Raw genomic sequence first — 27,182 nt, 5'->3', positions numbered from 1 at the left:
AACTCCAGATTAAAATTTTCTCCATGATTAATCATTGGGCCTGAGACTGGAGGGAACACCATTACGCAAGCCACATAGACTTTTTAGACCCCTCTTCCCTTTGACAAAAACTATGAAAAGTAAACTTATGACAGACGTTTCTTCCAATTGATATACTTTGGATTTATATCCAGATATTTTCTATTTCAGGGTGAAACCACTATGGTTTTCCTTCTAGAAACACGAACCACTGAAAACTAAAGGTGTACCTACTCAGTTAAAATCATTGCCAGTATGTCTTTTAAATCTAGATTTTCCACATTACTTCAGAAATTATAGCTTTTTTTAAAAAATATGTAAAGCCATTTTGTGGTTGGTGTGTTACTGTAGTCAGGAATATCCTATATTCAGGATTCTCAAATTGAGGAGAAAGAGAATACTGAAGACGGCTTTTCCTTCTAAACATGAAATACAATACATTTATTACATTTACAATCAAGAGAAATTGTGCCTTTCTTTCATTATCTTGAAAAAAGACACCTATATTGCGTTTTTTTAATTTTTAGTAATATAAAATATATTCACAGATTATCAATTAACTAAAAAATCTTTATTATTAAAAGTCTGTAATTCTACAGACAGGGAAGTTCATGCATGTCATGATACCAAATACAAACAGCGGTCAAGACATAGATGAGGAGATGTCAGCCAGGTCAGGATGTGCAAGTTGCAGAAGTGATGGACCCAGGCCTCAAAACAAGTCTTGACCAAATTACCAGGGTATCCTGACTAGTGATGCTGGAGAAACCTTCAGCAGATTCAATGAGTTTGGATTTCTATGAATCCAACTCACAGATTCCACAGTGGATTGGCTTTTTCCAAGATGCACAGATTCCACAGACTTGCAAACTGTTTCTTTCCCCACTTACCAAAGTTGTACGCAAATTTAGTCATACAAAAAAATCCAAAAAAAATTGTAAAAACACCAACTGAAAATGCGCATATCCGAAAAATATGCTAAAGCATGAAAATACAAATTTTGAGGGGATCTGCGAATTTTCCGAAATGAATGCAAGTTCAGGAAATTGAGAAAAATCCAAATCCTTCCATAAGCGAATGACATAAAGAAAGATGCCTGACAATCCATGAAACACAGATGGAATAGATTTAACAAAATCCATACACCCGTAATCTTGACCCAGAGATTCCCAAGCCTGGATGCACAGAGACAGCAACACCCAACCTGAAATACTTTGGGGAAATAGCACTCTCAACACCAACACCCTTGTGTTCCCCAGTGCCTGTTTGCCGATGCAGAAAATGCACCTGGCAGGAACGAAATACCAAACTACATGTTACACTACTATCATAACATGTAGTTGAGGGTTAGCTAGTTCTTTACTCTAGTGTAAGCAGGAATGGCCCCAATGCAGATCAGGGCCGCTACATACCAGGATGTGGCGATTAAATCTCTCCCCACCATACACATACACACACACACACACAAACACACATACACATTCTCTCTGAAATCCCTCCACCCATTAGTGAGGGTAAACAAAAGAAAAAAAGATATCAGTGGATGTTTTTCTTTTCTTTTGTTAAGCCCTACCCCATGAGGGGGAATTTCAGGAAGCAAATGGGGTGGGAGGTTAAATCCTCCCTTCCCAATATGCAGTGGTCCAATTCCAAATGAGGGCCAAGAGTCCTTACACTCCCCTAAAGAAAAAGGTAGCTCTCAGCTATATGCCACACGATTACCATATAGTGTAGTTTTGCACCACCTTTAGCAGTAAATGGGACAGCTTTGTCTCTTTAACAAAACGTACATAGAAATATAATAAATACATAAATAAAATATATAAAAAAGGGAAAGGAAGAGGTGGTAAAGAATTCTAGGTTTGCTTTTTATTAATGGAATATGCCTGTTAAGCAACTCTAGGAATGTTTGTCATATCAAATACCTGTCAGGGCATGGCAGCAGAGAGTTGTAGTCTCTGTATTGGCATGAGTTTATTTCTACAACAATGCCTCATTTTGTTTCTAGCTTCTAATTAGGGTGTAGCTGTTTCATCTTAGGTATGTTACTCTGGCATGGTTGATTCTTTTTTAATATAAAGCTTAATGGTTCATGTATCATTAAGAAAATGATCTGAATTTCCTCTATATCTGACCTTCAGATGCGAATGGTGTTGCTCATGCACCCAAATTAGCACCATCTATGCACAAGATTTCAGCAAGCTTGAAGGAACCCCAAGATTTGCAGAAGAACAAAAAAAAAATCTTTAGAAAATGAGGAAAACTTCCCCAAACAAGCCACTGGGTCCATGGGGTGCTTGACTGACTGTTGCAAGGGAAAACAAGAAAGGCCTTAGCTAGACCTAAGGTTTATCCCAGGATCGTCCCGGGGTCATCCCTGTTCAAGTAAATGACACACAGGATATCCCAGGAGCAGGCAGGGACGACCCCTGGATAAACCTTAGGTCTAGCTAAGGCCAAAATGGGAGGGAAGGAGAATAGAACAGAGTCTCCTAGAGTGGGGCATAACTGATTTACTGAAACAATAAGCAGGAGCACTCCACACTGCAACGTTTTGTTGCAGATCCCACTTGTCCTATATGACTATGTTGGCGAAAGAAATTCAGTGGAAACTTAAAAATTCATGCAAGTTTAATTAGTTCAATAGAACTGAAAGGACACTTAATAGAAAAGAAAGGCAAACCATTATGTAGGTTGTTTCCTTGCCTAACAATATTTTAAAACAAGCACATTCCTAAGACAGCTTGTTTCTGTGATTCATATGAAACACAGGAACTACACATTTTCTGAGTTATGTTCAGTTTGCAAAACTGTACATTAGAGGTTATTGAAACAAAGCTCTATCCCCTGATGTTGCAATCTGTCAACACAAGTGTTCATCCGCTTTTGCTTATTAATTCAAACCTCAGCAGTATCCATCAACCAATCAGGCAGGAAACTAAACCAAACCTATGGACCGTTTAGATATTAATTACACCGGATAGGAAATTTGATGCAGGAAAACACCTCCAACACCAGTTTTGAAAACTATTTGGTTCTTGTGGCCCTACTGGATTTTAAAACCTAGGCTCCATTTTGCAGTGACATTTATTTCAAACAACATCTGTGTGACATCTGTCAAGTGAAGTGAAAATTATTAAAAGCTTTAAAGCACAAGAAGAAAATTATAACAATTTGTAAAATTCAAATGCAACCTGTTATTAAAATAATTAATCTCCATTCAAAGAGAGGCTCTTGTATATCCCACCCCATTTCTTTTATATCCTTTTGCTTCTCCCACCCCGATTTAAGGGGTGGTTATCAGTAACACATGAGGGCCTCTCTTAGCTGCTGTGTCAATTCTTGGAATTCCCTGCCTTGGGAGATCCACTTGGCCCCCTCTTTGATGGCAATCTGATTCTGTTAACTTGCTTGGCAATTGCTGGAGCTCTCCCTTTTGTTGTAGCTTTTGCACTTTTCTCTGTTGCTTTTTTTTGTGTGTGTGTTTTCATTGTCTTGGATCCAGAGCTCTGCACCATAAACTGGATGATCTCAAGGTGAGCGGGGAGGCGATTTTCACCACTTCCCCCTGCAGCTCCCTATGCCCCCAAAATCTGTCCTGGGGAGTTGCCCCCTACAATCCAATCCAGAAGAGTGTATGAGGTAGTGCTAGGGGCTGCAGAGGGAAGAAGGTATCAGCAAAAATCATGACCCTCAACCCCTTCTTTCAGAGGAGAGTATGTGTTGGATCCTGTTTCCCTCTGCCAATGAAATGATCCCTTCCTTTCGCAGAGGGGTAATTGTACTTATCTTGTTTTATTATGCTTTTGGGCTCATGTTTAAATTGTCACACTAGCCATCTTGAGTTGTAGACGTTTTGAACTATTGTTGTAAACTACCCAGATAGCTTCAGCTACGGGTCAGTATAGAAATGAAAATAATAATAATAATAATAATAATAATAATAATAATGGTGAGATGTAAGTATTCCTAATAAGTAAATAAGGAATGACAAATTTCAAGACATCTCCTGTACAGATTTTTAATTCTGAACCTCTGTTGAGCTAAAGTTCATAATTTTTACTAGGCAGTTGTACTAAATTGCCCCTTGTGTGGTTGGGGCAGGACCTTATTAATGCAGACCTCCTGGTAGATTTCTGTTGCACTTCGCCACCTAGTGGTAAGCAAGAAGAACGGTAATGCTTGTCACTTATGTAACCCCACCAGCTCATATAGATAAAATTTAGGAGTGTTTGATGAAGCTTTGTGAGCATCCTGTATTATACTGACAATCCTATTATGGTGACAAAAGTTGAAGAGGGGTCTCAGATGACCACAAAAGGGGAAAATAAATGGAAGGTCAATGTGGTTGCAGATTATGATTGCAAAAGTGTGATCAATGAAGAGGTAAGTATTCATGATATAGAGATAGGCAAATGACTCTGAGACTAGGCTGACAATTATTTATTATTTAATTTATATCCCCACCTTCTTGTCCCCAAATGGTGTTCAAGGTAGCTAGCAATAAAATACAGATTAAAAACAAAACCTTAATTAAATGTAATATAAAAACAAACAGTAAATACATACAATAAAAGAAATAAACAGCACCCAACCAATTAAAGCAACAGATTAATTTATACACCAAAGGCCATCTGGTAGAAGGACAACCCAACTTTCTTTGGCAGGGAGTTCCAGAGCCTGGGAGCAGCCACTGGGAAAGTCCTTGGATTATTCTGTATCTATTTTCTCCCATAGGTTGGGGGATCCTATTAGTATAACAATCGGAAGTCATTAAGGGCCATGTGGGAAATCAGATAACTTGAAATTTTGTTCTGAAAAACTCAATTTTCTTTAAAAAAAAACCCAACATTTTGTAAAAGTATAATGCTCCATAATTTATTAACCACATCTAGATATGGCAATCACATCCTTGGATTAAGACTGTCATCCAAAATTCAAAGTTTATCAAGGAATGTAAGTTACTGGCTAAACTCCTGGAAACAAAATGCTGGCATTCTGGAAGAAATTTCTCAGGTCAATTAAGGGACTTAGACACAGAAGTCCCATTTAAACTAAAAACAATTGCTCAGTAAAAGTCCACTAGAAGGTATTTGATTCTTGCAACAAGAGCTATTGCCAGATCCATGGAACCTTGCTTAAGGTGGTTTTAATTCAGGCCTAAAGTGTTCTCAGAGTACATTTTGACAAAGACATTTGTTTAAAACTGACAATAAAACCTTCAGTCATCCATTTAATAATTCCACAGTCCTAGAAAACATAAGCTTCTGATAGATACAGAGGATGCAAATGATCTAAAATTTAATTAAAATACATTATGGGACCAATCTCTTCGTACCCATTATAGATATGCTCTTTTTTAAAATAAATAAATAAAGAATAAGCATTTTATTATGAAACATTCCAAGTTTCCCCCCAACTCACAGGAAAACACCATCTGACCTTCATTAAGGTCTTTGAAATTCTTGTCTGACATCTACCTTCTTGGAAGTGTTCTAAGATTCAGACTAAATAATTTAGCATGGAGAGAAAAAACATCTATTACAATGAAGTTTGAGATATATATTTTGCTGCTCTTTTCATATTCAGATACTCATTGTAACAATGTTTCAGTAGCAGACGGATCTTCCTCACAACATCTTTAACTCTGACCTGAAACGCAAATGCATGTCATAATTGAATTTGTTTGTGCGTATTCTCATGGCTACATGCATTCAATATATCTAGTTCAGAAGTTAGATTCATCTAAATCAGGGCCAAAGGCCTATAAGGAACAGATGCAAGGAATAGAAGCTATTGACAAATGACTCAGGAACCTTTCATTTGTAGAAACTACATTTCCTAGGGCGCTAGTGCCGCAGGCCCCAAACAGCCATTATTTTAAATCTGTATCTAGCAGCTATTACGTTTACATTTTTACTCCAGAGTAGGTGCAGGGGCCCTGATGCAGACCTTAGCATGGAGGAGGAAGAGAGAGACTTTGCTGCTGCCTTTACCTTGTCACAGGTAAGTCTGGGAGAAGGGAAGGAAATAGGGTGGTGGAGAAGTCCCAAGAAGTTCATAGGTAGACTACATGTGTGGGTGGGGAGATTGGTGGAAGGCTGATCACTTAATCCATATAGTTTTTGCAATTTTCCTTACAAGCACATAAAAAAACCATGAATTTCTTTCGAATACTGAAAAGGAAAAATTGCAAAATGAAAGTGGAAATCGGGGCAAGCCAAAAGGGACTTCACACACACTACATTGTTGGTTAATGATCATTTTCAGCAAGAAGCTGCAGAGCTGGAATTCATTTAAATGATTTTGCTTTCCAGATTTGAACAGGGATCATGGGTAGTTATTTATTCATTATTTATTTATTTATTTATTTATTTTATTTAAGCATTTTTATGCCGCCATTCAGCCAAAAAAGGCTCTCATGGCGGCTTACAAAAGTATTTCTTGACAGTCCCTGCCCACAAGCTTACAATCTAAAAGACATGACACAAAAGGAAAGGGGATTGGGAGGGAGGAGGAGGGGGAAAAGGAAAGCAAATTCAGGCACTACAATCTTAATTGCAAAGTTCAGCAGTTACAGTTGACAGTTGGTAGCAGGAGGGATGGGGCTCTCAGCTGGAGCTGGACCCAGGCACGGTGGAGAGGTGCCTGGCTTCTGCTCCCTCCCTCACTGGTGGCCTCTGCAGAGACAGTTGGTAGCAGGAGGGAGGGGGCTCACAGCTGGAGCTGGACCCAGGCATGGTGGAGAGGTGCCTATATCCCGCTTTTTTCCTACAAGGAACCCAAGGCAGTGTACATAATCCTCCTCTCCATTTTATCCTCACAACAACAACCCTGTGAGGTGGGTTGAGCTGAGAGTGTGTGACTGGCCCAAAGTCACCCAGTGGGTTTCCATGGCTGAGTGGGGACTAGAACCCGGATCTCCCAACTCCCAGTCTAACACTTTAGCCACTACACCACACTGGCTCTGTTATTCATCTCCAACTTGATCAAGACCTACATTCTTTCAATATCTAGCAGTCAGGTTATGTTTTGAATTCTCTGCAGCAGTGGCTACAACTCTTAAGAAAAAGAAACATAAATAAGGGATGCTGGTAACATACCTAACACTAGATGGGACGTCGTAAATGGGAACTCTATTCACATATTATCCACATATAAAGCTATCACATGGGCAAAAAGGGAGTGGGATTGTGCCACTGGATCCATCCACAATGACACACGCCCCACTCCCTCAACATCTCCAAAGGGGCACCTGCCCATGAGTAGTTGGCTGCATACAAATGTGTTCCATAATTGGGGCCCTGGGTGGAACACTTATGCATTGTGTGAAGCACCTGTGCATATTCAGCTAGTCAACTATAGGCACCACTTTGCATAATGCCCATATAAAATGTGCAGTCATAGGGGAGGGCAGGTCTAGCAGAGTAGTCCTGCTCCTCATTCTCTACATGGTAGCCCTATATGTGGGCAACTCATAAATGGGGCTTCTCTCTTGTGATTCTAGAGCTAGGGGTAAGCAGCTGAAACGAAAACGCCACAGGTTACACCTGTCTCCTTCCAGATACAACAAGGGGCCAAGAATATAACAGACTGTTTGAGACAAAAACCTTGGCTGAATGAATCACATGGATCTGGCCCAATGTAGCTGCTCTCATGCTCCAGTTAATTTAGTGCAGTCTGGGATCTTATGTCTACTTCTCAGCCTGCCTCCTTCCAATAAACCTCTTCAACACTGTTATATATTGATTACTGTTACTCAGCCATCTCTTTTTATTTGCTTTTAAAATACACACACATTAATAAAGAATTGAGATCATGTGCATGAGGCAGAAGTTAACTTATAAGAGTTATAGTTTACGCCCTATTGTTGTGAAGATATGTTTAAAGGATTGTTCTTCATGCAGACCTTGATCACAGATATATACAAAAAGAAAAACAACAACAACAACCCTAGGTGTCTTCCCCAACAAACAAAACACGTATTTCATGAATAGCAATTGCTAAACCAGGGGTAGGGAACCATCTATCCTATCAAGGAGTACTGATCCATGGGAAAATAAACTGGGGACTGCAGCTGATGTTGGGCAGAGTTTCCAACACTGGGGAATAGCATAGCTCTTTTCTGTGCCATCCTACCTTTTTCTCTCTCCTTCCTCCACCCTGCTTTTTCCCCTTTCCATCCTTCCTGGTTGTTCCCACCCTGCAGCTCACTTAAGCCTTTCCCCCCAAAGATCACCCTGCAGCAGCACCATCCTCTTCTCTACTCTTCATACATATATACTTCCCTGTTCTAGCCAGGCTTTAAGATCAAAGAGGAAGTGGACTGTAACATTAGGAAGACAATGTAATAGCAGGTAAAGAATAATCCTATCCGGTCACAAGCAGATACAGCAGAGTCACATTAGGTAAGTTATAGCAGGTACAGCAAGGCCAGGCTTAGAGAAGGCAGAGTCTATCAGGACCTTGGACAGAGCTTTATGAGAAAGCTGGCTGCAGAGTTCATACCCACAGGAAGGGAGGCGCTGCTTCAGCAAGGTGCAAAGGCCCTCTGAAGCCTGGTCAGTCAATGCCTGTTGTAGATTCGATCCCCACAGAAGAGCTGTGCATGTCCTTAAAGGACTGTTGCCTTGTTCTGTAACCATTGGCCCTTTCAGATGAAGCTGAGGGGGCTGCAATGGGAAGTAATCTTTTGAATCCAGCAAAGCACTTATCTCTGTCCTCAAAGGACTTGGAGAGGGGGAAAGCAACTCTTTGAATAGGACCTCCTCCCTGTCTGTGCCCTCTGAGCTTGGGATGGGGATTGAGGCTGATTATCATTACACAAATCTACCTAAAGGGTGTTGCTGTATTCACCCCTTCATCTTTACACACAACTATTAAATATTCAGCCATACAAACTACCGTATTTCTTCAATTGTAAGACGCCATCAATTGTAAGATGCACACTAATTTCAGTACCACCAACAGAAAAAAAAAAAACTAAGACACACCTGAGATTCTAAGATGCACCCCATTTTTAGAGATGTTTATATGGGGGGGAAGTGTGTCTTAGAATCGAAGAAATAGGGTAGACCAAAATCAGACACAACATATTGGTGAAGACTACAATAAATACACTCTCCCCAGCCCCACTTTAATATTCGAAGCACTTCTTTATGGATAACTTTGAAAAGAACTTCTCAATAAATACGTATACCACCCAACTGATAATATGATATAGTCATTATCTGGGCATATGTACTGTATTCTTGCTTGGAATTTCATCACAGTTTCAATAACCATCAACTTGAGGCCCGCATTTATTTTATGGATACCACATTCAGTATCAAAACTGGTTGGTTCACACATGGCCTGGTCACATGCAAATGTTATTCAGGGGATGGGTTATGGATGCAAGCCTCTGATTTGCAAACCTTCACCCTATATAAAGAGAAATGGTGCCTATGTGGAGAAGGCCATCCTCAGCAAATTTCTGTTACAATGAGGGAAAGATTTCAAGAGTCCAAGACTTTTACCCACTCTCCACCGTATGGATACCCTATAGTCAAAGGTCAGATCAACAGGCTCTTAGAAAACAACATCTATGTCTCCACTAAGGATGGTCAATCTGTGTCAATTTCACATATGTTCATTCACAAATCTGTTACAACCCATTTCTGCATTAATCGGTGAATACTTTAAATCCACGCAGAAATGTGTATTTAAATACACATTTTGAACTCATTTTCTCACAAAAGATGCATTTTATCCTCAAATACAAAGTTTTATATCCATTATGGTACATTTGTTGAGCAGAGAACGGTATCACAAGTGCAAAAACTACATTCTGATTTGCACATTAGTTCAGGAGGTGCGGAGCAAGTCAGTCCTCTTCGAAATGCGAACCGAATAATATTCTTGAGCATCCTTAGGCTCCAGTATCCAGGAAATCATCCAGACAATTAAAAGCCAAATTCTGAATTAGAGAGCACTTCTGGGCAATTCAGCCAAAGGCAACACAGCTCTTCTTCTAAAACAACCAGGACAGCCAAACAAAAATTTTTTTAGAACGAGTTCTGATAATTACCCACCAAAATTACTAACTTTATGCTCTGACCAATGTTCCACTAAATGAGTTTATTTTATGTATGTACTGCCTTCAAATGTGGTCCAATAAGGGCAAATTCACAGCAAACATTAAAATACTGATTTTTTTAAAATGCAACTTTATAACTGCGAAGTAGGAGAACCCAGTTCATGGGTCCTTTATAGAGATCATTAGTAAGCAGACTAGGACCCAAGTGAAATAGAACCTTGGGAAAATGGTATACTTTATCATCAGAACAAAAGTATCCCAAATTTGATCCACACTTATCTTTGTTAATCTCTGCCTATAAAGCTGAAAGTATGTGCGTGGGATGTATGTCCGGAAATGTTATTATTATTATTTATTATTATTTATTTATATAGCACCATCAATGTACATGGTGCTGTACAGATTACACAGTAAATAGCAAGACCCTGCTGCATAGGCTTACAATCTAATAAAGTTGTAGTAAACAATAAGGAGGGAAAGAGAATGCAAACAGGCACAGGGAAGTGTAAACAGGCACCGGGTAGGGTGAAGCTAAACAGTATAGAGTCAGAACAAACTCAATATTTAAAAGCTATAGGGAACAGAAAAGTTTTTAGCTGAGTTTTAAAAGCTGTGATTGAGTTTGCAGTTCTCAAGTGTTCTGGAAGAGCGTTCCAGGCGTAAGGGGCAGCAAAAGAAAAAGGACGAAGCCGAGCAAGGGAAGTAGAGGTCCTTGGGCAGGCGAGAAGCATGGCATCAGAGGAGCGGAGAGCACGAGCAGGGCAATAGTGTGAGAGGAGAGAGGAGAGATAGGCAGGAGCTAGACCGTGAAAAGCTTTGAAGGTCAACAGGAGAAGTTTATATTGGATTCTGGAGTGAATTGGAAGCCAATGAAGAGATTTCAGAAGTGGAGTGACATGGTCAGAGCGGCGGGCCAAGAAGATGATCTTAGCGGCAGAGTGGTGGACAGAGACCAGCGGACTGATGTGAGACGAAGGAAGGCCAGAGAGAAGAAGGTTGCAGTAGTCCAACCGAGAGATATGTTTACCCACTTCCAAATGAGTTAGAAACTTGAAATTTGGCATGCTGATAGGACTGTCTGTAAAATGTACCAGAAAAATCTAAAAACATGAAATTTGGGGTTTTAAGTATTTAAAGTATTTAATAAAAAAAACCTAGGCTTATGCTTACAACTCCCAGCATGCCTTGGGAAGGAGGCCAGACTTACTCATCTTTGGTGGCCATGGTAAGTTCTCGGGCGGGTGTCCTCTGCATGCCTTTAACAACCCAGACACCTAAGGCTGGCCTCGAGTAGTCAACCCAATTCCAAATAAAATGAAACAACCCACATAAATGGGCTGCATCCATTTGCGCTGCCTCCTCCCATCTGGCATGCATAGTTTTAATATCATAACTAGATGCAACAGCATGACTTTGAGAGGCCGAACAACATAAATGCACCCTGTCCTGTTATCGCTGTTTTCTCAGAATCTGGGGGAAGTCCACGTGTGGCCTTCACCCTTAAGACGGAAGGGAGGCACTCTGCACATACCAAGAAACAGGTTTCATGAAGGGTGACAAGTGCCCGGCCTGGCCCTTCAGTATAGGCTCCAGATGGAGCACTTGGTGTGCGAGAAGTGAGGGCTGAAGCAGTCCCAGCAGGAATTGGCCAGAGCTGGGTGCATCCACTGAGAGCCGCTTACCTCTCCTTCTCAACGATGCTACTCCTCGATGCTCTATCGAGGAGCAGCATTGGCAATGAGAGAAGGGAAGCGCCTCTAGACAACGCAGGTACCTTGGGGTCACCAAAGGCATGCTGGGAGGTATAGTACTGGCATACAGAGTGGCTGATTTTAAATAAAGCTTGGGTAAGCAAACCAAGTCACTATAGACAAACCAGGTCACTATCTCTCAATTCTAACTCAGCGCCCACTTTACTGACTTCTCACTAACTGCCTTTGTTCTCCTTCTCCCTGACTTTCTCCAACTGCCACTCACCCCGCCCACCATTCTATCCAAACCTCAGCTATCAGTCATTCCACCATTCACTCTTCTGTTTCAATGGTATAGTTAAGCTTTTACATAAATATCATAAACTATATTCAGTCATTCTTGCGTCTGTCTTAGAATGTTGTGGTTTAGTTATAACAGAAAAAAACACAGCGTAAAAAAACTCATCAAGTTAAAAGGCCTTGGAAAGCAAATAAATAAATAAAAATCCCTTGGCACTGGAAAACCATTGCAGTCAGTAGGCAAGCCTGCCTGGGAAAAAGAAATCCATAAGCAGGGTGCCACAACTAAGAAGGCCTGCTCTCCAGTTGTCTCCCACTAAACCTCAGATGGTGTTCAAAGATTAACATGTTATTCAGGGACCTAGCCTTACGCCTACAACTCCCAGCATGCCTTGGACAATTTAATTTGTTTAAAAGTTAACTTACAGGCCTAGCAGTGGCCTACTACTTTAAGATGATTACTTCGTGGACATATATCTTAGGGGCCCCGAGCAGTGCTGGGTATATCAGCTAATATTTCATATTATCATTAATGAGCATCCACTGTACATTTCAAGTTCAATTGCACCTAAGTTTTAAAAGCAAGTCTTTGACCAGTTCAACCATGAAAACCAGATAGTACTGTCAAGTAGCCCTATTTCTTGCTTCATTGAGCTGCTAACATGAATAACTTTACCAAGAAACCACAACAGTCTCACTCCATTTCCCAGCAAGTAATTTATTAGCAGCTGACTGTTGTAAGGCCTTGCATTACCAACACTCATATTGTCTTCTACATGATGCTAAACTTACACTGTATGCAGGGAATAATTACCATACAAAATGCAAAACATCTGTCAAAATAAATGAACGAAGTACTTTGACTTCCAACATCCTTGATTCTCTTTTTTAAGTACTATCTGCTTGGCCTCTTTCAAGTTCACAGGAATCCAGAATGAAGCAACGATGAGAAATCTAGTTATTGGGTCAAATAAAATACCTTTTTTCCCCCTGCGATGCAGCAATGTTGCTTTTAAAAAGCCAAGCCAAGTCCTAACGTATCAAAGAAGTGGGTGTTTAATATCTCTTGGGATTAACTTTCTGAGAATAAAACTGGGTCAAAAGTGGTCCATTTCCACAGAACAGGAAGAGAAACTAGGGATGACATATTTATTACTGAACTTAAAAATAACACTTTGACAGAGCAATCCTAAGTAGTTCTACTAAGAGTGTCACAGAACTCAATGGGACTTACTCCCAGCTAAGTATACACATGACTGCAGACTAAATTCCTCCTGCTCCTCAGTTAAACCAATTTCCTCTTTATTCTTGCTTTTTAAGTTTTTCTTTTCAGCAGAAAAACTAGAAGCACTGAGCTTAAATGTTATTTACATTAAGGCTAGAGTACACTGGGGGGGATGCTAAAGTGCCTAATATGTAGCCTGGAAGCATGATTGTGGAGGACCAATTTCTTGAATTTTTGGCAATTGACCTCCCTTTCAATCCTATGCTTCTCTCCTTAAGCAGAAGAGACAGCAGACATGCCCATCAGTAGTTGGAAGTTTTCCCCCTGGATCTTTTGCTGCTGCTACAACTACAAAAAAAGTCACAACAAACAATAATACAAAATCCACCCCCCCAAAAAAAAAGTGATTAAAGAAGCACACACATGAGAGAGGCCTAATCTATACCAAGCAGATTATAGCACTACAGAAGCAGTATATGGTATGTGTGTCAATGGGCCCCAACAGTTGTCAGTGCACTTCAATACTGCTATAAAGCAGTAGTGTGATTCCTGACTTTTATATACCACTTTCATACCACTTTCATAGTGCAATATCCTGCTTGGTATAGATTAGGCCAGAGAGAGAGAGAGAGAGAGAGAGAAAGAGAGGGAGAGAACTATATTACTACTACTTAACATTTGTATAGTGCTACATATGCATTATCTAGTGGTACTCCTGTCAACAGCCCTGTAAATTAAAACAATTAAACCCTCCATCTGAGCTTGAAAGAGAGTCTAGTTTGCCTAAGGCGAGGGAGTTCATGGCAGTGGCAAGATTCAAACCATTGCTTTCCTGATTCATAGCACAACAAAATACCCATTTCAAAGAAGGCAAACTGGTGATTCTCAGGGAAACACAACCACCCACAGGCAAAACACCCCCACAACAACAAAAAATTGAAACACATACACAGCACATTCAGACACAAACACAAAAAAGGCACAGGGATAGCATCCTCCTTCGCTTTCGCCCCCTCTAGCCCCCCACCCAGGACACCCTCTACCTCCCCCCAGTTTTTTTCTTCTTTTTTATGGGAGGCTGGACTTGTTGGGCCATGTGGGGCTCACAGGCATTCTTGGAAATAAAAAGGTGCTGGAGCCCAGCACTTCACTTTGCAGTGATCCTGCCTCCCAGCTAAAAAAAATAAAAAAATAAAATTAAAATATCTTTAAGAAAAATTAAGTAAAGATCAGGAGGGGCAGGGAGCCTGGCAAGGGCCAAAAGCACCACACTGGAAATCCCAGATATATTTCAACAAGATGACAGGGAGCTTCCACTTATTGCTTATTACTCATACAGATAATACAATAAATACATAGAACTGGGCCCTAAGTATTCCTTTCACAAATGGAAGGGCTATTGATCCAGCAGAAGTTCCTGATAGTGGGGGGGAGGGGATTGTTGCCGAATCTCTCTCTTCCTTGCGAAGTCCTGTGCCACCACCACCCCTGCATGAACGCACGCATACACACACAGCTAAGGAGGGTCCCCCCACCCTCCAGAGCAGATTTTCTGGGAGAACCATAGGGGGCTGCGAAGGACAGAGAACTGGTGAAAATTGCCTCTCAATTCCACTAATGGGAGTTTTGCTCATGAGGTGTCCTGTTTCTCAAAAACCTCCTGCCTTCTTGGGAAACAATAACGAGGCCTGCTAAGTAATCCACAAAGCTTTAATTAAGCAATAAACATCTCTTCCCACCTGAAGAGAGTCTAATCTCTTGGAACTTTCCCCTAGGCAAAACTATGCAAAGTAAGTGAGACAATTGTCCATTCAAGAAGAATGGAAAGCCTTTTCCAAAGACGCGTTAACTTCAGAGAGACTAGTTCTGAGGCGATGCGAGCCAGGCTGACTTTCTCTCACCTTCCTTTCGCTCCACCTGTTTTAGTCTGCAGCATACTCTAGGATCAGCTAACCTGTCGGTGCTCTCTCCTTCAGAAGAATGTTGGCTTCCCACTGACTGTGGATTTGCCCTTGACGAGATAAGCTCTAGAGAGAGTTCACCACAAGCTGATGAAGAGCCCGTGAGAGCTTTCTCCCCCACTGGTACAGGCTGGCTTGTGTCTGGCGCCAACTCCTCTACTTCAGAGTCTGATTCTGATTGATTACCTGAAACACCTTCTTCCAAACTAGGGGGAGCAGAGCTAGACATGACATGAGGACTCAGGATCCAGGCCATTAATTTCTAGTTTATTTGCTCAGACAAATAATTTGTTTTATGCAACTTTTTTTTAATTTAATGCTCAAAAGTGAACTGACACATCATATAACCTTGTTAAAATTATATGTAAACAAAAATGTTTCAGAATGAGACTGAGAGCTCCATCAGACAAGTATTTTATTGCAAACTTGTTACTGGGCCCTCATGGATTTTTGCGGGTCCCTCTCATGACGTTGTCTGCCTCCCATGCACCTCACACCCCTTCTAGCTTTCTCTGCACCACAAAAAACACCTCAGTAAGTCCAACTTATTTTTAAAAGTAGAAGTTACCACTATCTCCTGCTGTGTGCCAGAGAAGCAGTGGAATCAAAACGGCCCACTGAATGGGCCACATGCAAGTTGTGTACTTCCTCTTTCAAAAGAAGAAGTAATGAGGGACAAATGCGAGGGCGGAGAAGCGACAGTAAGCAAACATGATTTTCCCCTGTGTGATGATGCACTGATTCTATGATTCATTCAACCTGACATTGTCTGTTTCAGTTTAACAAACAGACATTCCCTGTATGTTATTTATGTATTAATTACTTAAAACATTTATATCCCGCCCTATATCATTAAGATCTCAGGGTGGCGTACAGATAAGAGCAGTCAGTATAAAACAGTAAATATACACAGCTAAAAACAAATTAAAAACAATGTTAGGAGCATTCTGCAGCATTTTTTAATAATCAATCCCCAATCGGGCTAATGGGGGTTGCTACATGACACATGAACTCAGACACTGTAAGTCAATCATGGGATAAAAAATCCAAAGATAACCTAATTACTAATTGTAGGTTATCTGTGGGTAGTTTAACCTACGATTATCCTAAAGTGTCTGAGCTCAACCATAACATAACAATGCCCAGTTGGAGATGAATATTCAAAATGGCAGCAGAACACACCTGGCATATGCCGCAGCAAACTATGGATTAATTAACCCAAGATTTGCCATCATTATGTGTGAACCAGGTCATAGAGTAACAAGATATGAACAGTTGTCAAGGTTCTTATAAGTGAAAAAATAGACTAAGGCCACAGCTAGACCTAAGGTTTATCCTGGGATCATCCAGGGTTCACCCCTGCCTGAGCACTGGATCCCCTGTGTGTCACCTAGATGAACAGGTTTGACCCCTGGACTATCCAGGGATAAACCTTAGGTCTAGCTATGGCCTAACTTTCAAGTTATATCAACTCTTCACAGCATAACAGAATTATCATTTAGTAAAACAATTTCAAAAAACTTATTAACAAAGGATTCCTAAACAAGAATCTATAAATTTATAAAACTTATAGAATCACACTGGGCAAAAATCTTGCAGACAGTGAAGCTGTTAAATCCTATTGCTTTTATTTGGACTTAAGCAGCCTGTGTACTGGACAGCACCTTTAAAATTCACTCCCTTGAAATATTTCCCACAAACCAAACTAGAACCTGGATTATATATAAGAATGTAATCCATCAAGAACTTTTCTAAAACAAGTCATATAAAACTTAATGGGTTTTGGATAGGGATTGTGGTTAGCGGGTTATGCTCCAAATCTTTTAGCAACTTCAGATAAACATGCCAACTATTCCACATTAAAAGTGCATTACCACAGTTTGGGACTGGCGTCTCCATCAGAGATATCCTCTGGTTGTAGTCATTGACACAGTAAATATCCTGAGTTTCTGGTTTTGGATTCTTGGTCTCTTGGAATACCTTGATCCACATAATGTCACAGGAACACTTGAATGGATTGCCTTCTAAAATCCTACAGCAGTTGAAAGATGACAAAAAGTATCTTTTAAAACTGATTAATATACAAAAGAATAGCTATAAAAGCAATTTTATTTTAAGAAAAGTTATTCCAAATGTTAGTTCACAAATCAAATACTTTATTTTTTTTTTAATTTTTATTCATTTTCAACACTATATAAACATAGATAAACATTTCCAAAATATAACTGAAACTAACACAATAAGAAAAAAAAATACATCAAATATCTGCTGCATACATATTGAATAATTGTTGAGTACAAATATCAAAAACTATTACATATGCCTTATCACTCTACAACATCTTCATTCTTAACATAAATGTGCACCCCCCACCTCGGGATCATTCTTGAGTCCAAAATCTAATCATTTCTTCTGCTGGTGGTTTCCCACTTCCCTTAGTAAACACGAACACTAGGAACTGTTTCCAGATTCCTTCGAACTCATTTATTTTAGTTACGCCTTTTCTCCACTTAATATTGCATGTCAGTTTATCATTAATGGCTATGTCCCATACTACTTTATACCATTCCTCAATAGAATATTCCCCTTGGATCTTCCAGTTCCTAGCTATCATCAATCGTGCTGCAACCAACAAACTCGATATCAGCTCTATAGTTCCTTTTCCACACTTTATATCTTCAAATAGTGACAGCAATGCTATTTTTGGTGTTTGTTCTATTTTCATTCCCACTATTTCTTCAATTTCTGAAAACACCATCTTCCATAATCTTTGTACATATTTGCATTGCCACCACATATGTAAATACGTTCCTTTTTCCCCACATCCTCTCCAACAATTTGCTGAATGTTGATCACTTATCTTATTCAATCTAACCGGGGTTAGGTACCACCTCCATAAAATTTTAAAATAATTCTCCTTTATTCTTACTGATAAACTTCTCAACACTCTTTGTTTCCATAGTCCCTCCCAGCTCTGTCGCCCTATTTGTATCTTCAAATCTGATTCCCAAATCATTTTCTCTGTATTCTCTCTAAACTCCTTCTCTAACAATATTTTATATATTTCACTCATTAATCCTTTTGAAACTATACTACTTCCTTTTCCTTTCTCCTTACTTACTACTAATTCTTCAAACCTCGTCATCTTTCTGCACATTCTATTATCTTTAATCCACTTTTTATTCCATTGCTCTAATTGACCATATTCTAGCCAAGATAGCTTCTTCTCCTTTAACAAATTTTCCATATCTTCTCTTGTTTTAATATCTCTTACCCAATCCTTTAATTTTATTTTATTTTTCTCTTTTAATATTTTACATAATCTACCCTTTAGATCCTCTGGGAAATTCTTTAACATTATTATCGGTGCTAAGGGAGAGTTGCTCGGAAGCAGCTTCCCTTTAAATTTACTCCAAATTTCCCATTGAGTCCTCAGGAGTGGATTATCTATACTTCCAACCCACTTTCTTCCTCCATCTTTAAAAAAAACATTCTCCAGATTCATCTCTACCTTACTTATAATTTTTTCTTCCATCCAATATAAATCTCCTACTCCCATAATTGCTTCTACAACATGTCTTAATCTATTTGCTACGTAGTATAATTTTATGTTTGGGAGACCCATTCCCCCCTTTTTTTGGCTTAGGTACCAATTATTTTTATTCACTCTTGCTCTCTTTTCTCCATTACAATATTTATTAATAATATTTTGCCAACTTTTTATCTCGGTTTCTGATATTTTTATAGGTAACATCCTAAATACAAAATTAATTTTAGCTAATATCTTCATTTTTATCAAAGCTATTCTCCCAAACCAAGATAAATTTAATCTTTTATATTTTTCCAATTTCTCTAGTACCTCCTTCTTTAACCTCGTTAAATTTTCCCTTTCTAAATTCTCTAGATTTTTTGTAATTTTAATTCCCAAATATTTAATCTCGTTCTTAACTTTCAATTCCATTCCCTTAACTTCCCAATCCTTTTCTTCCCTCTTAGTATAGTTAAACAACATCATCTCTGATTTAGACCAATTTATTTTTAACCCTGTAATTTCCTCAAATTCCCTCAACTGATATTTAATTCTTTCTAATTTTCTTAATGGATTCTTAATGGTCAATAAAGTATCATCCGCAAACATGTTTAGCTTTATTTCCCTTACCTCTCCAATTCCTTCTAATTCTTTATCCTCCCTTAGTGCCTTCGCCAAAACTTCCATAACCATTACAAACAGGACCGGCGAGAGCGGACATCCTTGTCTTGTTCCTCTGGCTAGTCGTATCTTTTCAGTAAGTCCGTCATTTACCACCACTACCGCCGTATTTTGGGAATATAGCTGTTCTATTACATTTTTAAATTTATTTCCAAATCCCAATTTATCTATAATACTCTTTAGTGCCTGCCAGCTCACACAATCAAAAGCTTTAAAAATATCTAATGCCATAATACCTGCCTTAATATTTGCTTTTTTTATTACATTTATTACATTTAAAACTCTACCCACTAAATTATGCATATGTCTTCCTACCACAAACCCACATTGATCTGCTCCTATATATTCTGCCAAGAATTTATTTAATCGTTTGGCCATAATAGATGTAAAAATTTTAGCATCCTGATTTATTAAAGAAATAGGTCTATAAGAATCGGGATTAGTCAAATCTTTATCTGGTTTTGGGATCAGAATTATCACTGAATGTTCCCATGATTCAGGTATCTTCTCTCCTGATAATATCCTATTATAAAGTTCCATTAATTTTGGAACTAGACAATCTTTGAAGACCTTATAATATTCTGGACCCAAACCATCTGCTCCTGGTGATTTACCCACTTTTAAATTATCAATAACCTCTTCAACTTCTCTTTGAGTTATTACTGACTCCATTAACTCCTTATATTCTGATTTTATTTCCTTCTTTATAAACCTTCCAATATACTCCTCCACCTTTTCTTGTTGAATTTCTTTACCCTTGTACAATTCCTGATAAAATTCCTGAAAAATTTTTATTTTAGCTTTCATTGCATGACAATAATTCCCTCGGCTATCTTTCAACGTTTCTATCCCATTCCTCCCTTTTTCTTTTTGTGTGAGCTTGGCAAGCAACCTCGAGTTCTTATCACTATTTTCAAAATATTCCCTTTTCATATACATTAAATTCTTTTGAATCTCTTCTATATTTAAATTTTCTAATTGTTTCTTCTTAGCTTGTATTTCCACTAATTTATATTTATCTTTACTTCGCCAATATCTTTCCTCCAAGTTTTTAAAACAGGACCAGGCAAGGCTGACACTTGATTATAAAGCATGACAGGATGGACTGGATACCTGCACCTGATCAGGCTCATAAACATGATGGGGAGCAAAAGTGCACCTTCCCATTCTGCTATGGCATGCTTGTATACTCAGGCCTTAGCTAGATGAGGGGTTATCCCAGGCTGATACCCGGGATCGTCCCTGCGCGTCCAGATGACACAGGGGATCCCAGGTTCAGGCAGGGATCAACCCTCCCTTGCCCCCGGATAATGGGCACCACTTTTGGCCCGGTATTTCCTGCGGTCTCGGGCTGAGCCCAAGACCGCGAGCGTGTAGCCCATGTAAGCATTTTTTCCCAGCTCCGCACGCGATTACTCGCAAGGAGCAAGGAGCACTGCGCCCATCAGGGGCAGGGTGGGGGGAGCGGGAAATTAATTTACATTTTTTGAAAAACCCTTACCTGTGCGCACGAGCATTCATGCACATTGTCCCTTTAAGAAAAAAAAAGTGCCAGACGCCGGCTCTCTCCTTGAGTCGCCTCGCCTGACATCTGTACTAGGGCGACAGCCCGCAATACTTGCATCACGGGCTCTCCCCTCTTCCGTCGCAGACTTTCCAGTAGGACTAGCAAAGGCCTCAGACATTCATACAGGGATGGAGCATTCACATAGGAATGATGTGGATTGCACAAAAATCCATGAGTTTTAATCTATTTATCAGTTAAATCTGTATATGAATAAAATAATATGTCTGCAAATCTTAGAAGGAATTTCCTCGTGTGTGTGTGTGTGTGAGAGAGAGAGAGAGAGAGAAGAGTGAACACCTTTTCTAAGATGGTGCCTGCTCCCCATAGTTTTTATAAGTTCCTGTATTAAGAATAAATAATTTACTAAATATCTTCTGCCCAACTTATTAGGAATATCTTCTTAGTCAATCAAAAGGGGTTGCATCCAATATTAGCCATACTTACAGCAGACTCGCTGAAATAAATGGAAAATTAGTTATGATTACCTTAAGTCCCATTCATTCCAATGGCTCTACTCTAAGTAGGACTAACTTTGGATACAATCTATTCATCTGACTGATGAACTGACTAAATATGGCAGGTCTTGAACTGGAGGAAATGGATGCAATTTCACTGAACTCAGCAGTGCTTTGTCATCAGTTTCATATGCACTAAGTATAGAATCAGCCCATTGAGAAATTCAATTATGCTGGACTAAGAATGAGAATGTCTCTGATTATATTTTGGTCCAGAATGAATTTCTAGATGTATTCTATTTTATGGGATAAAGTTAGCTCCCCCTTATGGTCAAACTCCACAGAAATATATTTCAAGTTAGAGATGCGAACACCTGAAAAAAACTATTATAATATGTGAACCTCTCAGAACCAACAACAAAAAAAAGGTTTTAACTAATATCAAACAATACCAAGAACAAAATAAAAGCTGGCCTGTATACCATAAGTGTACAAATGCATATGCAGGAATTAAAAGGAAACCTTTGCAGCCCTATTACAATTATTAAAAAGCTCATGAAAGGCACAGCTGAACCTAAGTACAAATATGCTGGAGTCGACTATAACACAGAAAGTCCAGGTAGCTGGCTCAGGCATAGAATATTATCTCAGCTTTGCTCATAAAAGCATATCTATGCTTCATGCAGATAAATTATTGGTGTGCCATTTGATCCCAAGACTTTTCATTAAAAGAAGAAACAAAACAGCACTAATTATAATGTAATCTACAGGAGCAATATTTGATTTAACCATGATCTTCAAAATCCTTTTGCCTATGTAACCTCTGCAGAATATTCATACCAGTTCAGATGCTTTCAAAGAGCTTTGACTGGATTTAAGCCAAAATAAAGATTCAGATCAAACAGACTCCTCTACTGGTTTGACAAATTCTTGCTGACAGATTAAAAGAGTTAAGTATCCATTCCTACATTGTGGTTTGGGTCAACAGTAGGTTCGTTCCAGTAGTGTTTGGGAGAGAGGAAAGAGGGTGGAACCTGCAGTAAATATACACTGCATCACACTGTCTCCTCTTCCAGCTGTCTCTGGACAGCAAAAAAAAAAAAGGTTAGAAGTAGATCTGGTCATCCCTGTGCTCTTCTCCCCCATACCATCCATAGACTACTGAATTCTTTCTGCCTACTGGCTACACCAGATATGAAGTTAATTACGCAAATATAATTGGTGTGCACTTTTTTGTTACGTAAATAGTACCGCAAAGCGGGGGGAGAGCGGCACTGAGCCGCTTCAGGACTGGGAGAGTTTAACAGTTTGGGGAAAGCTAATGAACGCAATAGCCCCCAAAGCATCTCCAAACCATACTCATACTCAGCTAAACACAGAGATACCGGAAAGGAAAACAGGAAGACACCAATCACAAGGAAAGGAAGGAAGAAAACCACTGAGGGGGTAGGCAGGGACCATTAGGACATGCACAGTAGCCGGTGGGGGAAGGGTTCCCACTTAAAACACCTTTAACTATAGAAGTTTCCCAAAGTGAGGCTCTGCGCAGGCACAGAGCCTATATGTGAGATGCACAGAGACCATGAAGAAGAAACTCCATGTGCACAAGAAAGGAGTTTTTATTATAGTCAACATGTTCTTCCATACGGGCTTTTTAATGACAATTGCCAACCTGGCATCAAACCACTGTGACAAATTATGCTTGATAAGTACTTTACCAAATGCAGATACACCCCCAAACTATACTCGAAGATATTCTCCAAACGCAAACAGAGGCTATCCAACATTCCCCAGGTGCATAATTTAACACACACACAGGTTAGTTGAGGAGTCAACAAAAATAATTTATAATTTTGCAAGGCTGGTTTAAATAATATGCAGCCCAATGCCACACATTTTCACTCTTGTATAAGAGTGACTATACAAGAATGACTATACATAGGATTGCAGACTTCAGCTATCAATTACAAAGAGAAAAAGCATGTATGGGTCAGACTTTCAGTAGTGCAACCATGACTGGTATATCTGCCAAACTCCCACAACCAACAAAGTAGCTTTCACATTTCCCTGTCATGGTACTTCCACTCTGTATAACAACTAGACAAAGCTGAAGCTGCACCCAGGCCTAATCCAGGAATATAAGAGAAGAGACTGAAAGAAGAACTTGAAAATTGCCTAAAAATGATCAATTTACTTCCCTAACACTTCATTTATTCCTGCCACGAAATTAGGAAGGGTAAGGGCATGTCTACACCCCAAGGGTGTAGGGGGAGGATTGGGGACTTACTAGCTTCCGCAATCCTCCCTGGGTGTCCAGACAGACGGCCACACAACATCCCAGAAGGATGTCACGACTGCCATTTAAAAAAAAAAAAAAAAAAACGAGGAGAGGAGCGCACGTGCGCTCCTCCGTCAAAGGTAAGAGTTGAAAAAACCTGATCCTCCATCGCTAAGGTTATTTATTTATTTATTTTAAAAAGATCCCACTCCTCCCCCCCCGGATGGGCACAGAGCGCCTGAAGAGCTCGGTCCCCGGTTCCCGCCTCCTCATGTTTACTTGCAAGGAGGCGGGATGAAGCCACAATGGGCGCCCACACTTCCCGCAGTCTCAGGAAAATCCCGACACCGTGGGAAGAATAGGGCTAAAAGGGCCTGCCGATATCCCGGGGTAATGGAGGGATCATCTCTCCCTGCTCCTGTGATCCCCTGTGCATCATGTGGACGCACAGGGATGATCCTGGGGCGATCCCCAGGATATGACTGGTGTAGACATGCCCACAGAGATGGAAATAAGGATGAGGAATCTGCTGCATCTCTCCGACTCAAGCAAACATTTCATTTGAATTTCTTTTATGTTGGTCAGTGGCTCTATGGGCATTTTAAGTAGAATACAGCAGTTCCACAACACTTTTCTCTGAATTCCTTTAGGTATGTGCTCATCAAATTTTAAACCAGCTCTCCAGGCAGATTTAATGGGCTACTTGCAAGAAATGTTTCCCCTGCCTTCAATACACATTCTGGTATCAACTACAGCATGAACATCGCAAACTGCACATATCTAACTCCAACATCTTAATTATTAATCTCCCACCCCCATGCCCACACATCTGTGGCTCATTGTTCCTTCCTCTCTTCTTTTTACTCAGTAATATTTTCTTTAGATTGTTGCTATCAGTTTATTGTTATGTTTTCAAAATGTACTTCATATTTACTTTTCCACTAACTTCCATCTCCTCTCAGATCTCTATTTTATTAGATTAGCTTGTTGTTATAGCATCCAAATACCTCATAATCAACAAATTTAATCTCTTAAATGTTCTTTGAAGCTACGGCCTTTTAAAACCTATATCAATTCACGGCTACTATGGCATCTAAAACAAATCAATTATGAAAAAGTCAAAGGACAGTCAGTACAGCAGATTGGATTGTTTCTATTTGTGAGAGTAATTCAATATCCCACATTTATTATACAGAAGAATCACATTTGGTTATTAGGATATTTTCCTCCTACAGATACAAATTGTACTATCAAGTCAATTTATATCATCTTGATTTTATGCTCAATTTAGCCATGAGCAAAATGGGTGCTTCCAATCTCTTCATTTAATCCTAAACTGAAGTGCAAGTGCGCTCATGTGAAAGATCAAAACAAACATTGTAAAATGCTATCTTTAGGATGTCAACAACATACATTAATATAAACTGACAAAAAAGTATCAGATTCATCTGAATAATATTATGTTTATTATACAGATTGGATCAGCTAAAATATTAGGAACAGAATATTTATTAAGAAGTAGCTCGTTTTCAAGAAAAAAGCGGATAGGTTTTTAAAAAATTCTTTCTTCAAATGTCAAAGCTTTCCAACATAATAGATCCAGTGGGGGGGGGGGGGGGAAGTCAGCTAACAAACTTTGCCATTCAGTTGCTCAATGACTAGCACATTCCCCAAAATATTCAAATGAATGCTATTTCTTAAATTATATTAGAAATGTTAATTTATCACGATAATCAAAACAAATATACCTAAATATTATTTCCTTTTCTTTGATGTATAGTTTATTTTTCAAATACTATGTGTCTTCACATGTCTTGGTAAACCATGGTTTAGCATGACATGTATGAGCCACATGAAGCCCTTATTTGTGTGGTTCTCTACACTGTGGCCAAAACCTTTTAAAATTATGCACTATTGTAAAGCAAAATGTACCTTCTCTCTCTCTCTCTCTCTCTCTCTCTCTCTCTCTCTCTGTTCTTTTGCTATATTCCAAATCCTGAAATATTGCTACTCCTGCTGGTAATTACAACAAACCTTAAAAATGCTAGTACTTACAGGTCAGTCAAATTCAGGTGACGGAAAGTCTTTCTCGACAAACTTGAAAGCTTATTTCTGGAGAAGTTACTGTAAATAAACAGAATATCATTATTAAAAATGAAAATGATTTGATACAAACTCTCCCTTACAGTCTAAATCCTGGTAAAGTTAATTTCTTTCAGACTTTTGCTGGTTGAGTTAGGTGATGACCGACAAAACCGATACAGATTGTACTTGTTGACTACACTCAACACAAAGGTAAATGTTAATCACAATGTGCACTTTAGAACAGGTCTATTCATGTAATGGAAAAATGATGGATATTCATCATGGTCCAAAGATATTCTCAGATGTTGACTACATGCTCAATTTATTTATAAGCAAAAGACATGTTCTCCATATCTTCTTTGATCCTTCATCGAAGGCTGTACTTACCTAAATAAACCTTGACAACATGCCAAACACCTTCATCATAAGCCTTTTAGTTAACTTTTTCAAACTGCATGTGCAATATGTACTCACATGAAAGATCACAAGAAAATGGTAAAATAATTAATAGGCATTTCATGTCAATTAAGCATTTACTGCTTCATACTGTAATGAACTTTAACGCCTTCAACTAGATTGAAGATCAGAGACATTCTTGCTCTAGGCTATGCTCAGCTCACATGGTCACTTACACTGCAGGAGGCACACCTTCACTAAAGGGGAGATGAAATGGGCAAAATATGTTTGTGGAGCAAAAACACACTGGTTTTTATTTTCCTCCATGGGAGTTATGCTCCCTTCAAGCAGGCTGTTGGGCTTCATGCCACAGCAGAGCTCAGGGCTAGGGAAGCTTTGTAGCTGCTATAGTGGTCCCTGTGATGACTTTCTTCTCTACTTGGTCCAAACTCTATTTCTCTAAAACTCAAGCCCTTTATCTAGGGCTGAGAGCAAACATGGGAGCTGCCCCCAATTTGCCACTACCGCACCCCCAGCTCCTCCATCCCAGTTAAGTGTAATTCTGGTTGAACCAAAGGAGGCACTACATAGAGCTGGCAGCTACAGTACTCCACATTAAACACGGAAATGGGAAAATACTATCATAGTTAAATCTTGAAGTTGGCTTGTATTATGAAACCATAGTTAACTCTAACCACAGTTTGTCCAGGTTTGCATATAATGGCCTAGTTCTCACATAACAACCCAGATTATGGGTTGAGTATGGCTTGTTGTTGAATCATAGGTTGTTGTTACAGGCAACTCTGCACTGTGGTTTAACTATGGTTGTTAATAACAAACAACTCAAGAAGAGAACCCATGGTTTGCTGTTGGATTGTGAAATCTAGGTTGTCTGTGGTTAACAATGCATAGTTAAAC

General features: G+C 39.4%; 1 protein-coding gene across 3 annotated transcripts in view; it reads right to left on the bottom strand.

Moving 5' to 3' along the window:
• The window catches only part of NTRK2 (neurotrophic receptor tyrosine kinase 2), a 187,552-nt gene that overhangs the window by 132,372 nt on the left and 27,998 nt on the right, over window positions 1–27,182 (bottom strand). For all 3 annotated transcript variants that reach the window (XM_063129407.1, XM_063129406.1, XM_063129405.1), the window contains exons 4-5: window positions 25,839–25,907; window positions 17,148–17,305 (exon numbers count right to left, since the gene is read on the bottom strand). In XM_063129407.1, the coding sequence (XP_062985477.1) occupies window positions 17,148–17,305; window positions 25,839–25,907 (227 nt within the window). The remainder of the gene's footprint in view (window positions 1–17,147; window positions 17,306–25,838; window positions 25,908–27,182) is intronic.

This window comes from Elgaria multicarinata, chromosome 6 (genome assembly GCF_023053635.1).
Source record: "Elgaria multicarinata webbii isolate HBS135686 ecotype San Diego chromosome 6, rElgMul1.1.pri, whole genome shotgun sequence".
NCBI lineage: Eukaryota > Metazoa > Chordata > Lepidosauria > Squamata > Anguidae > Elgaria > Elgaria multicarinata.
Note: the sequence above shows the minus strand (reverse complement) of the source record. Positions and strands in the feature narration are given on the sequence as shown.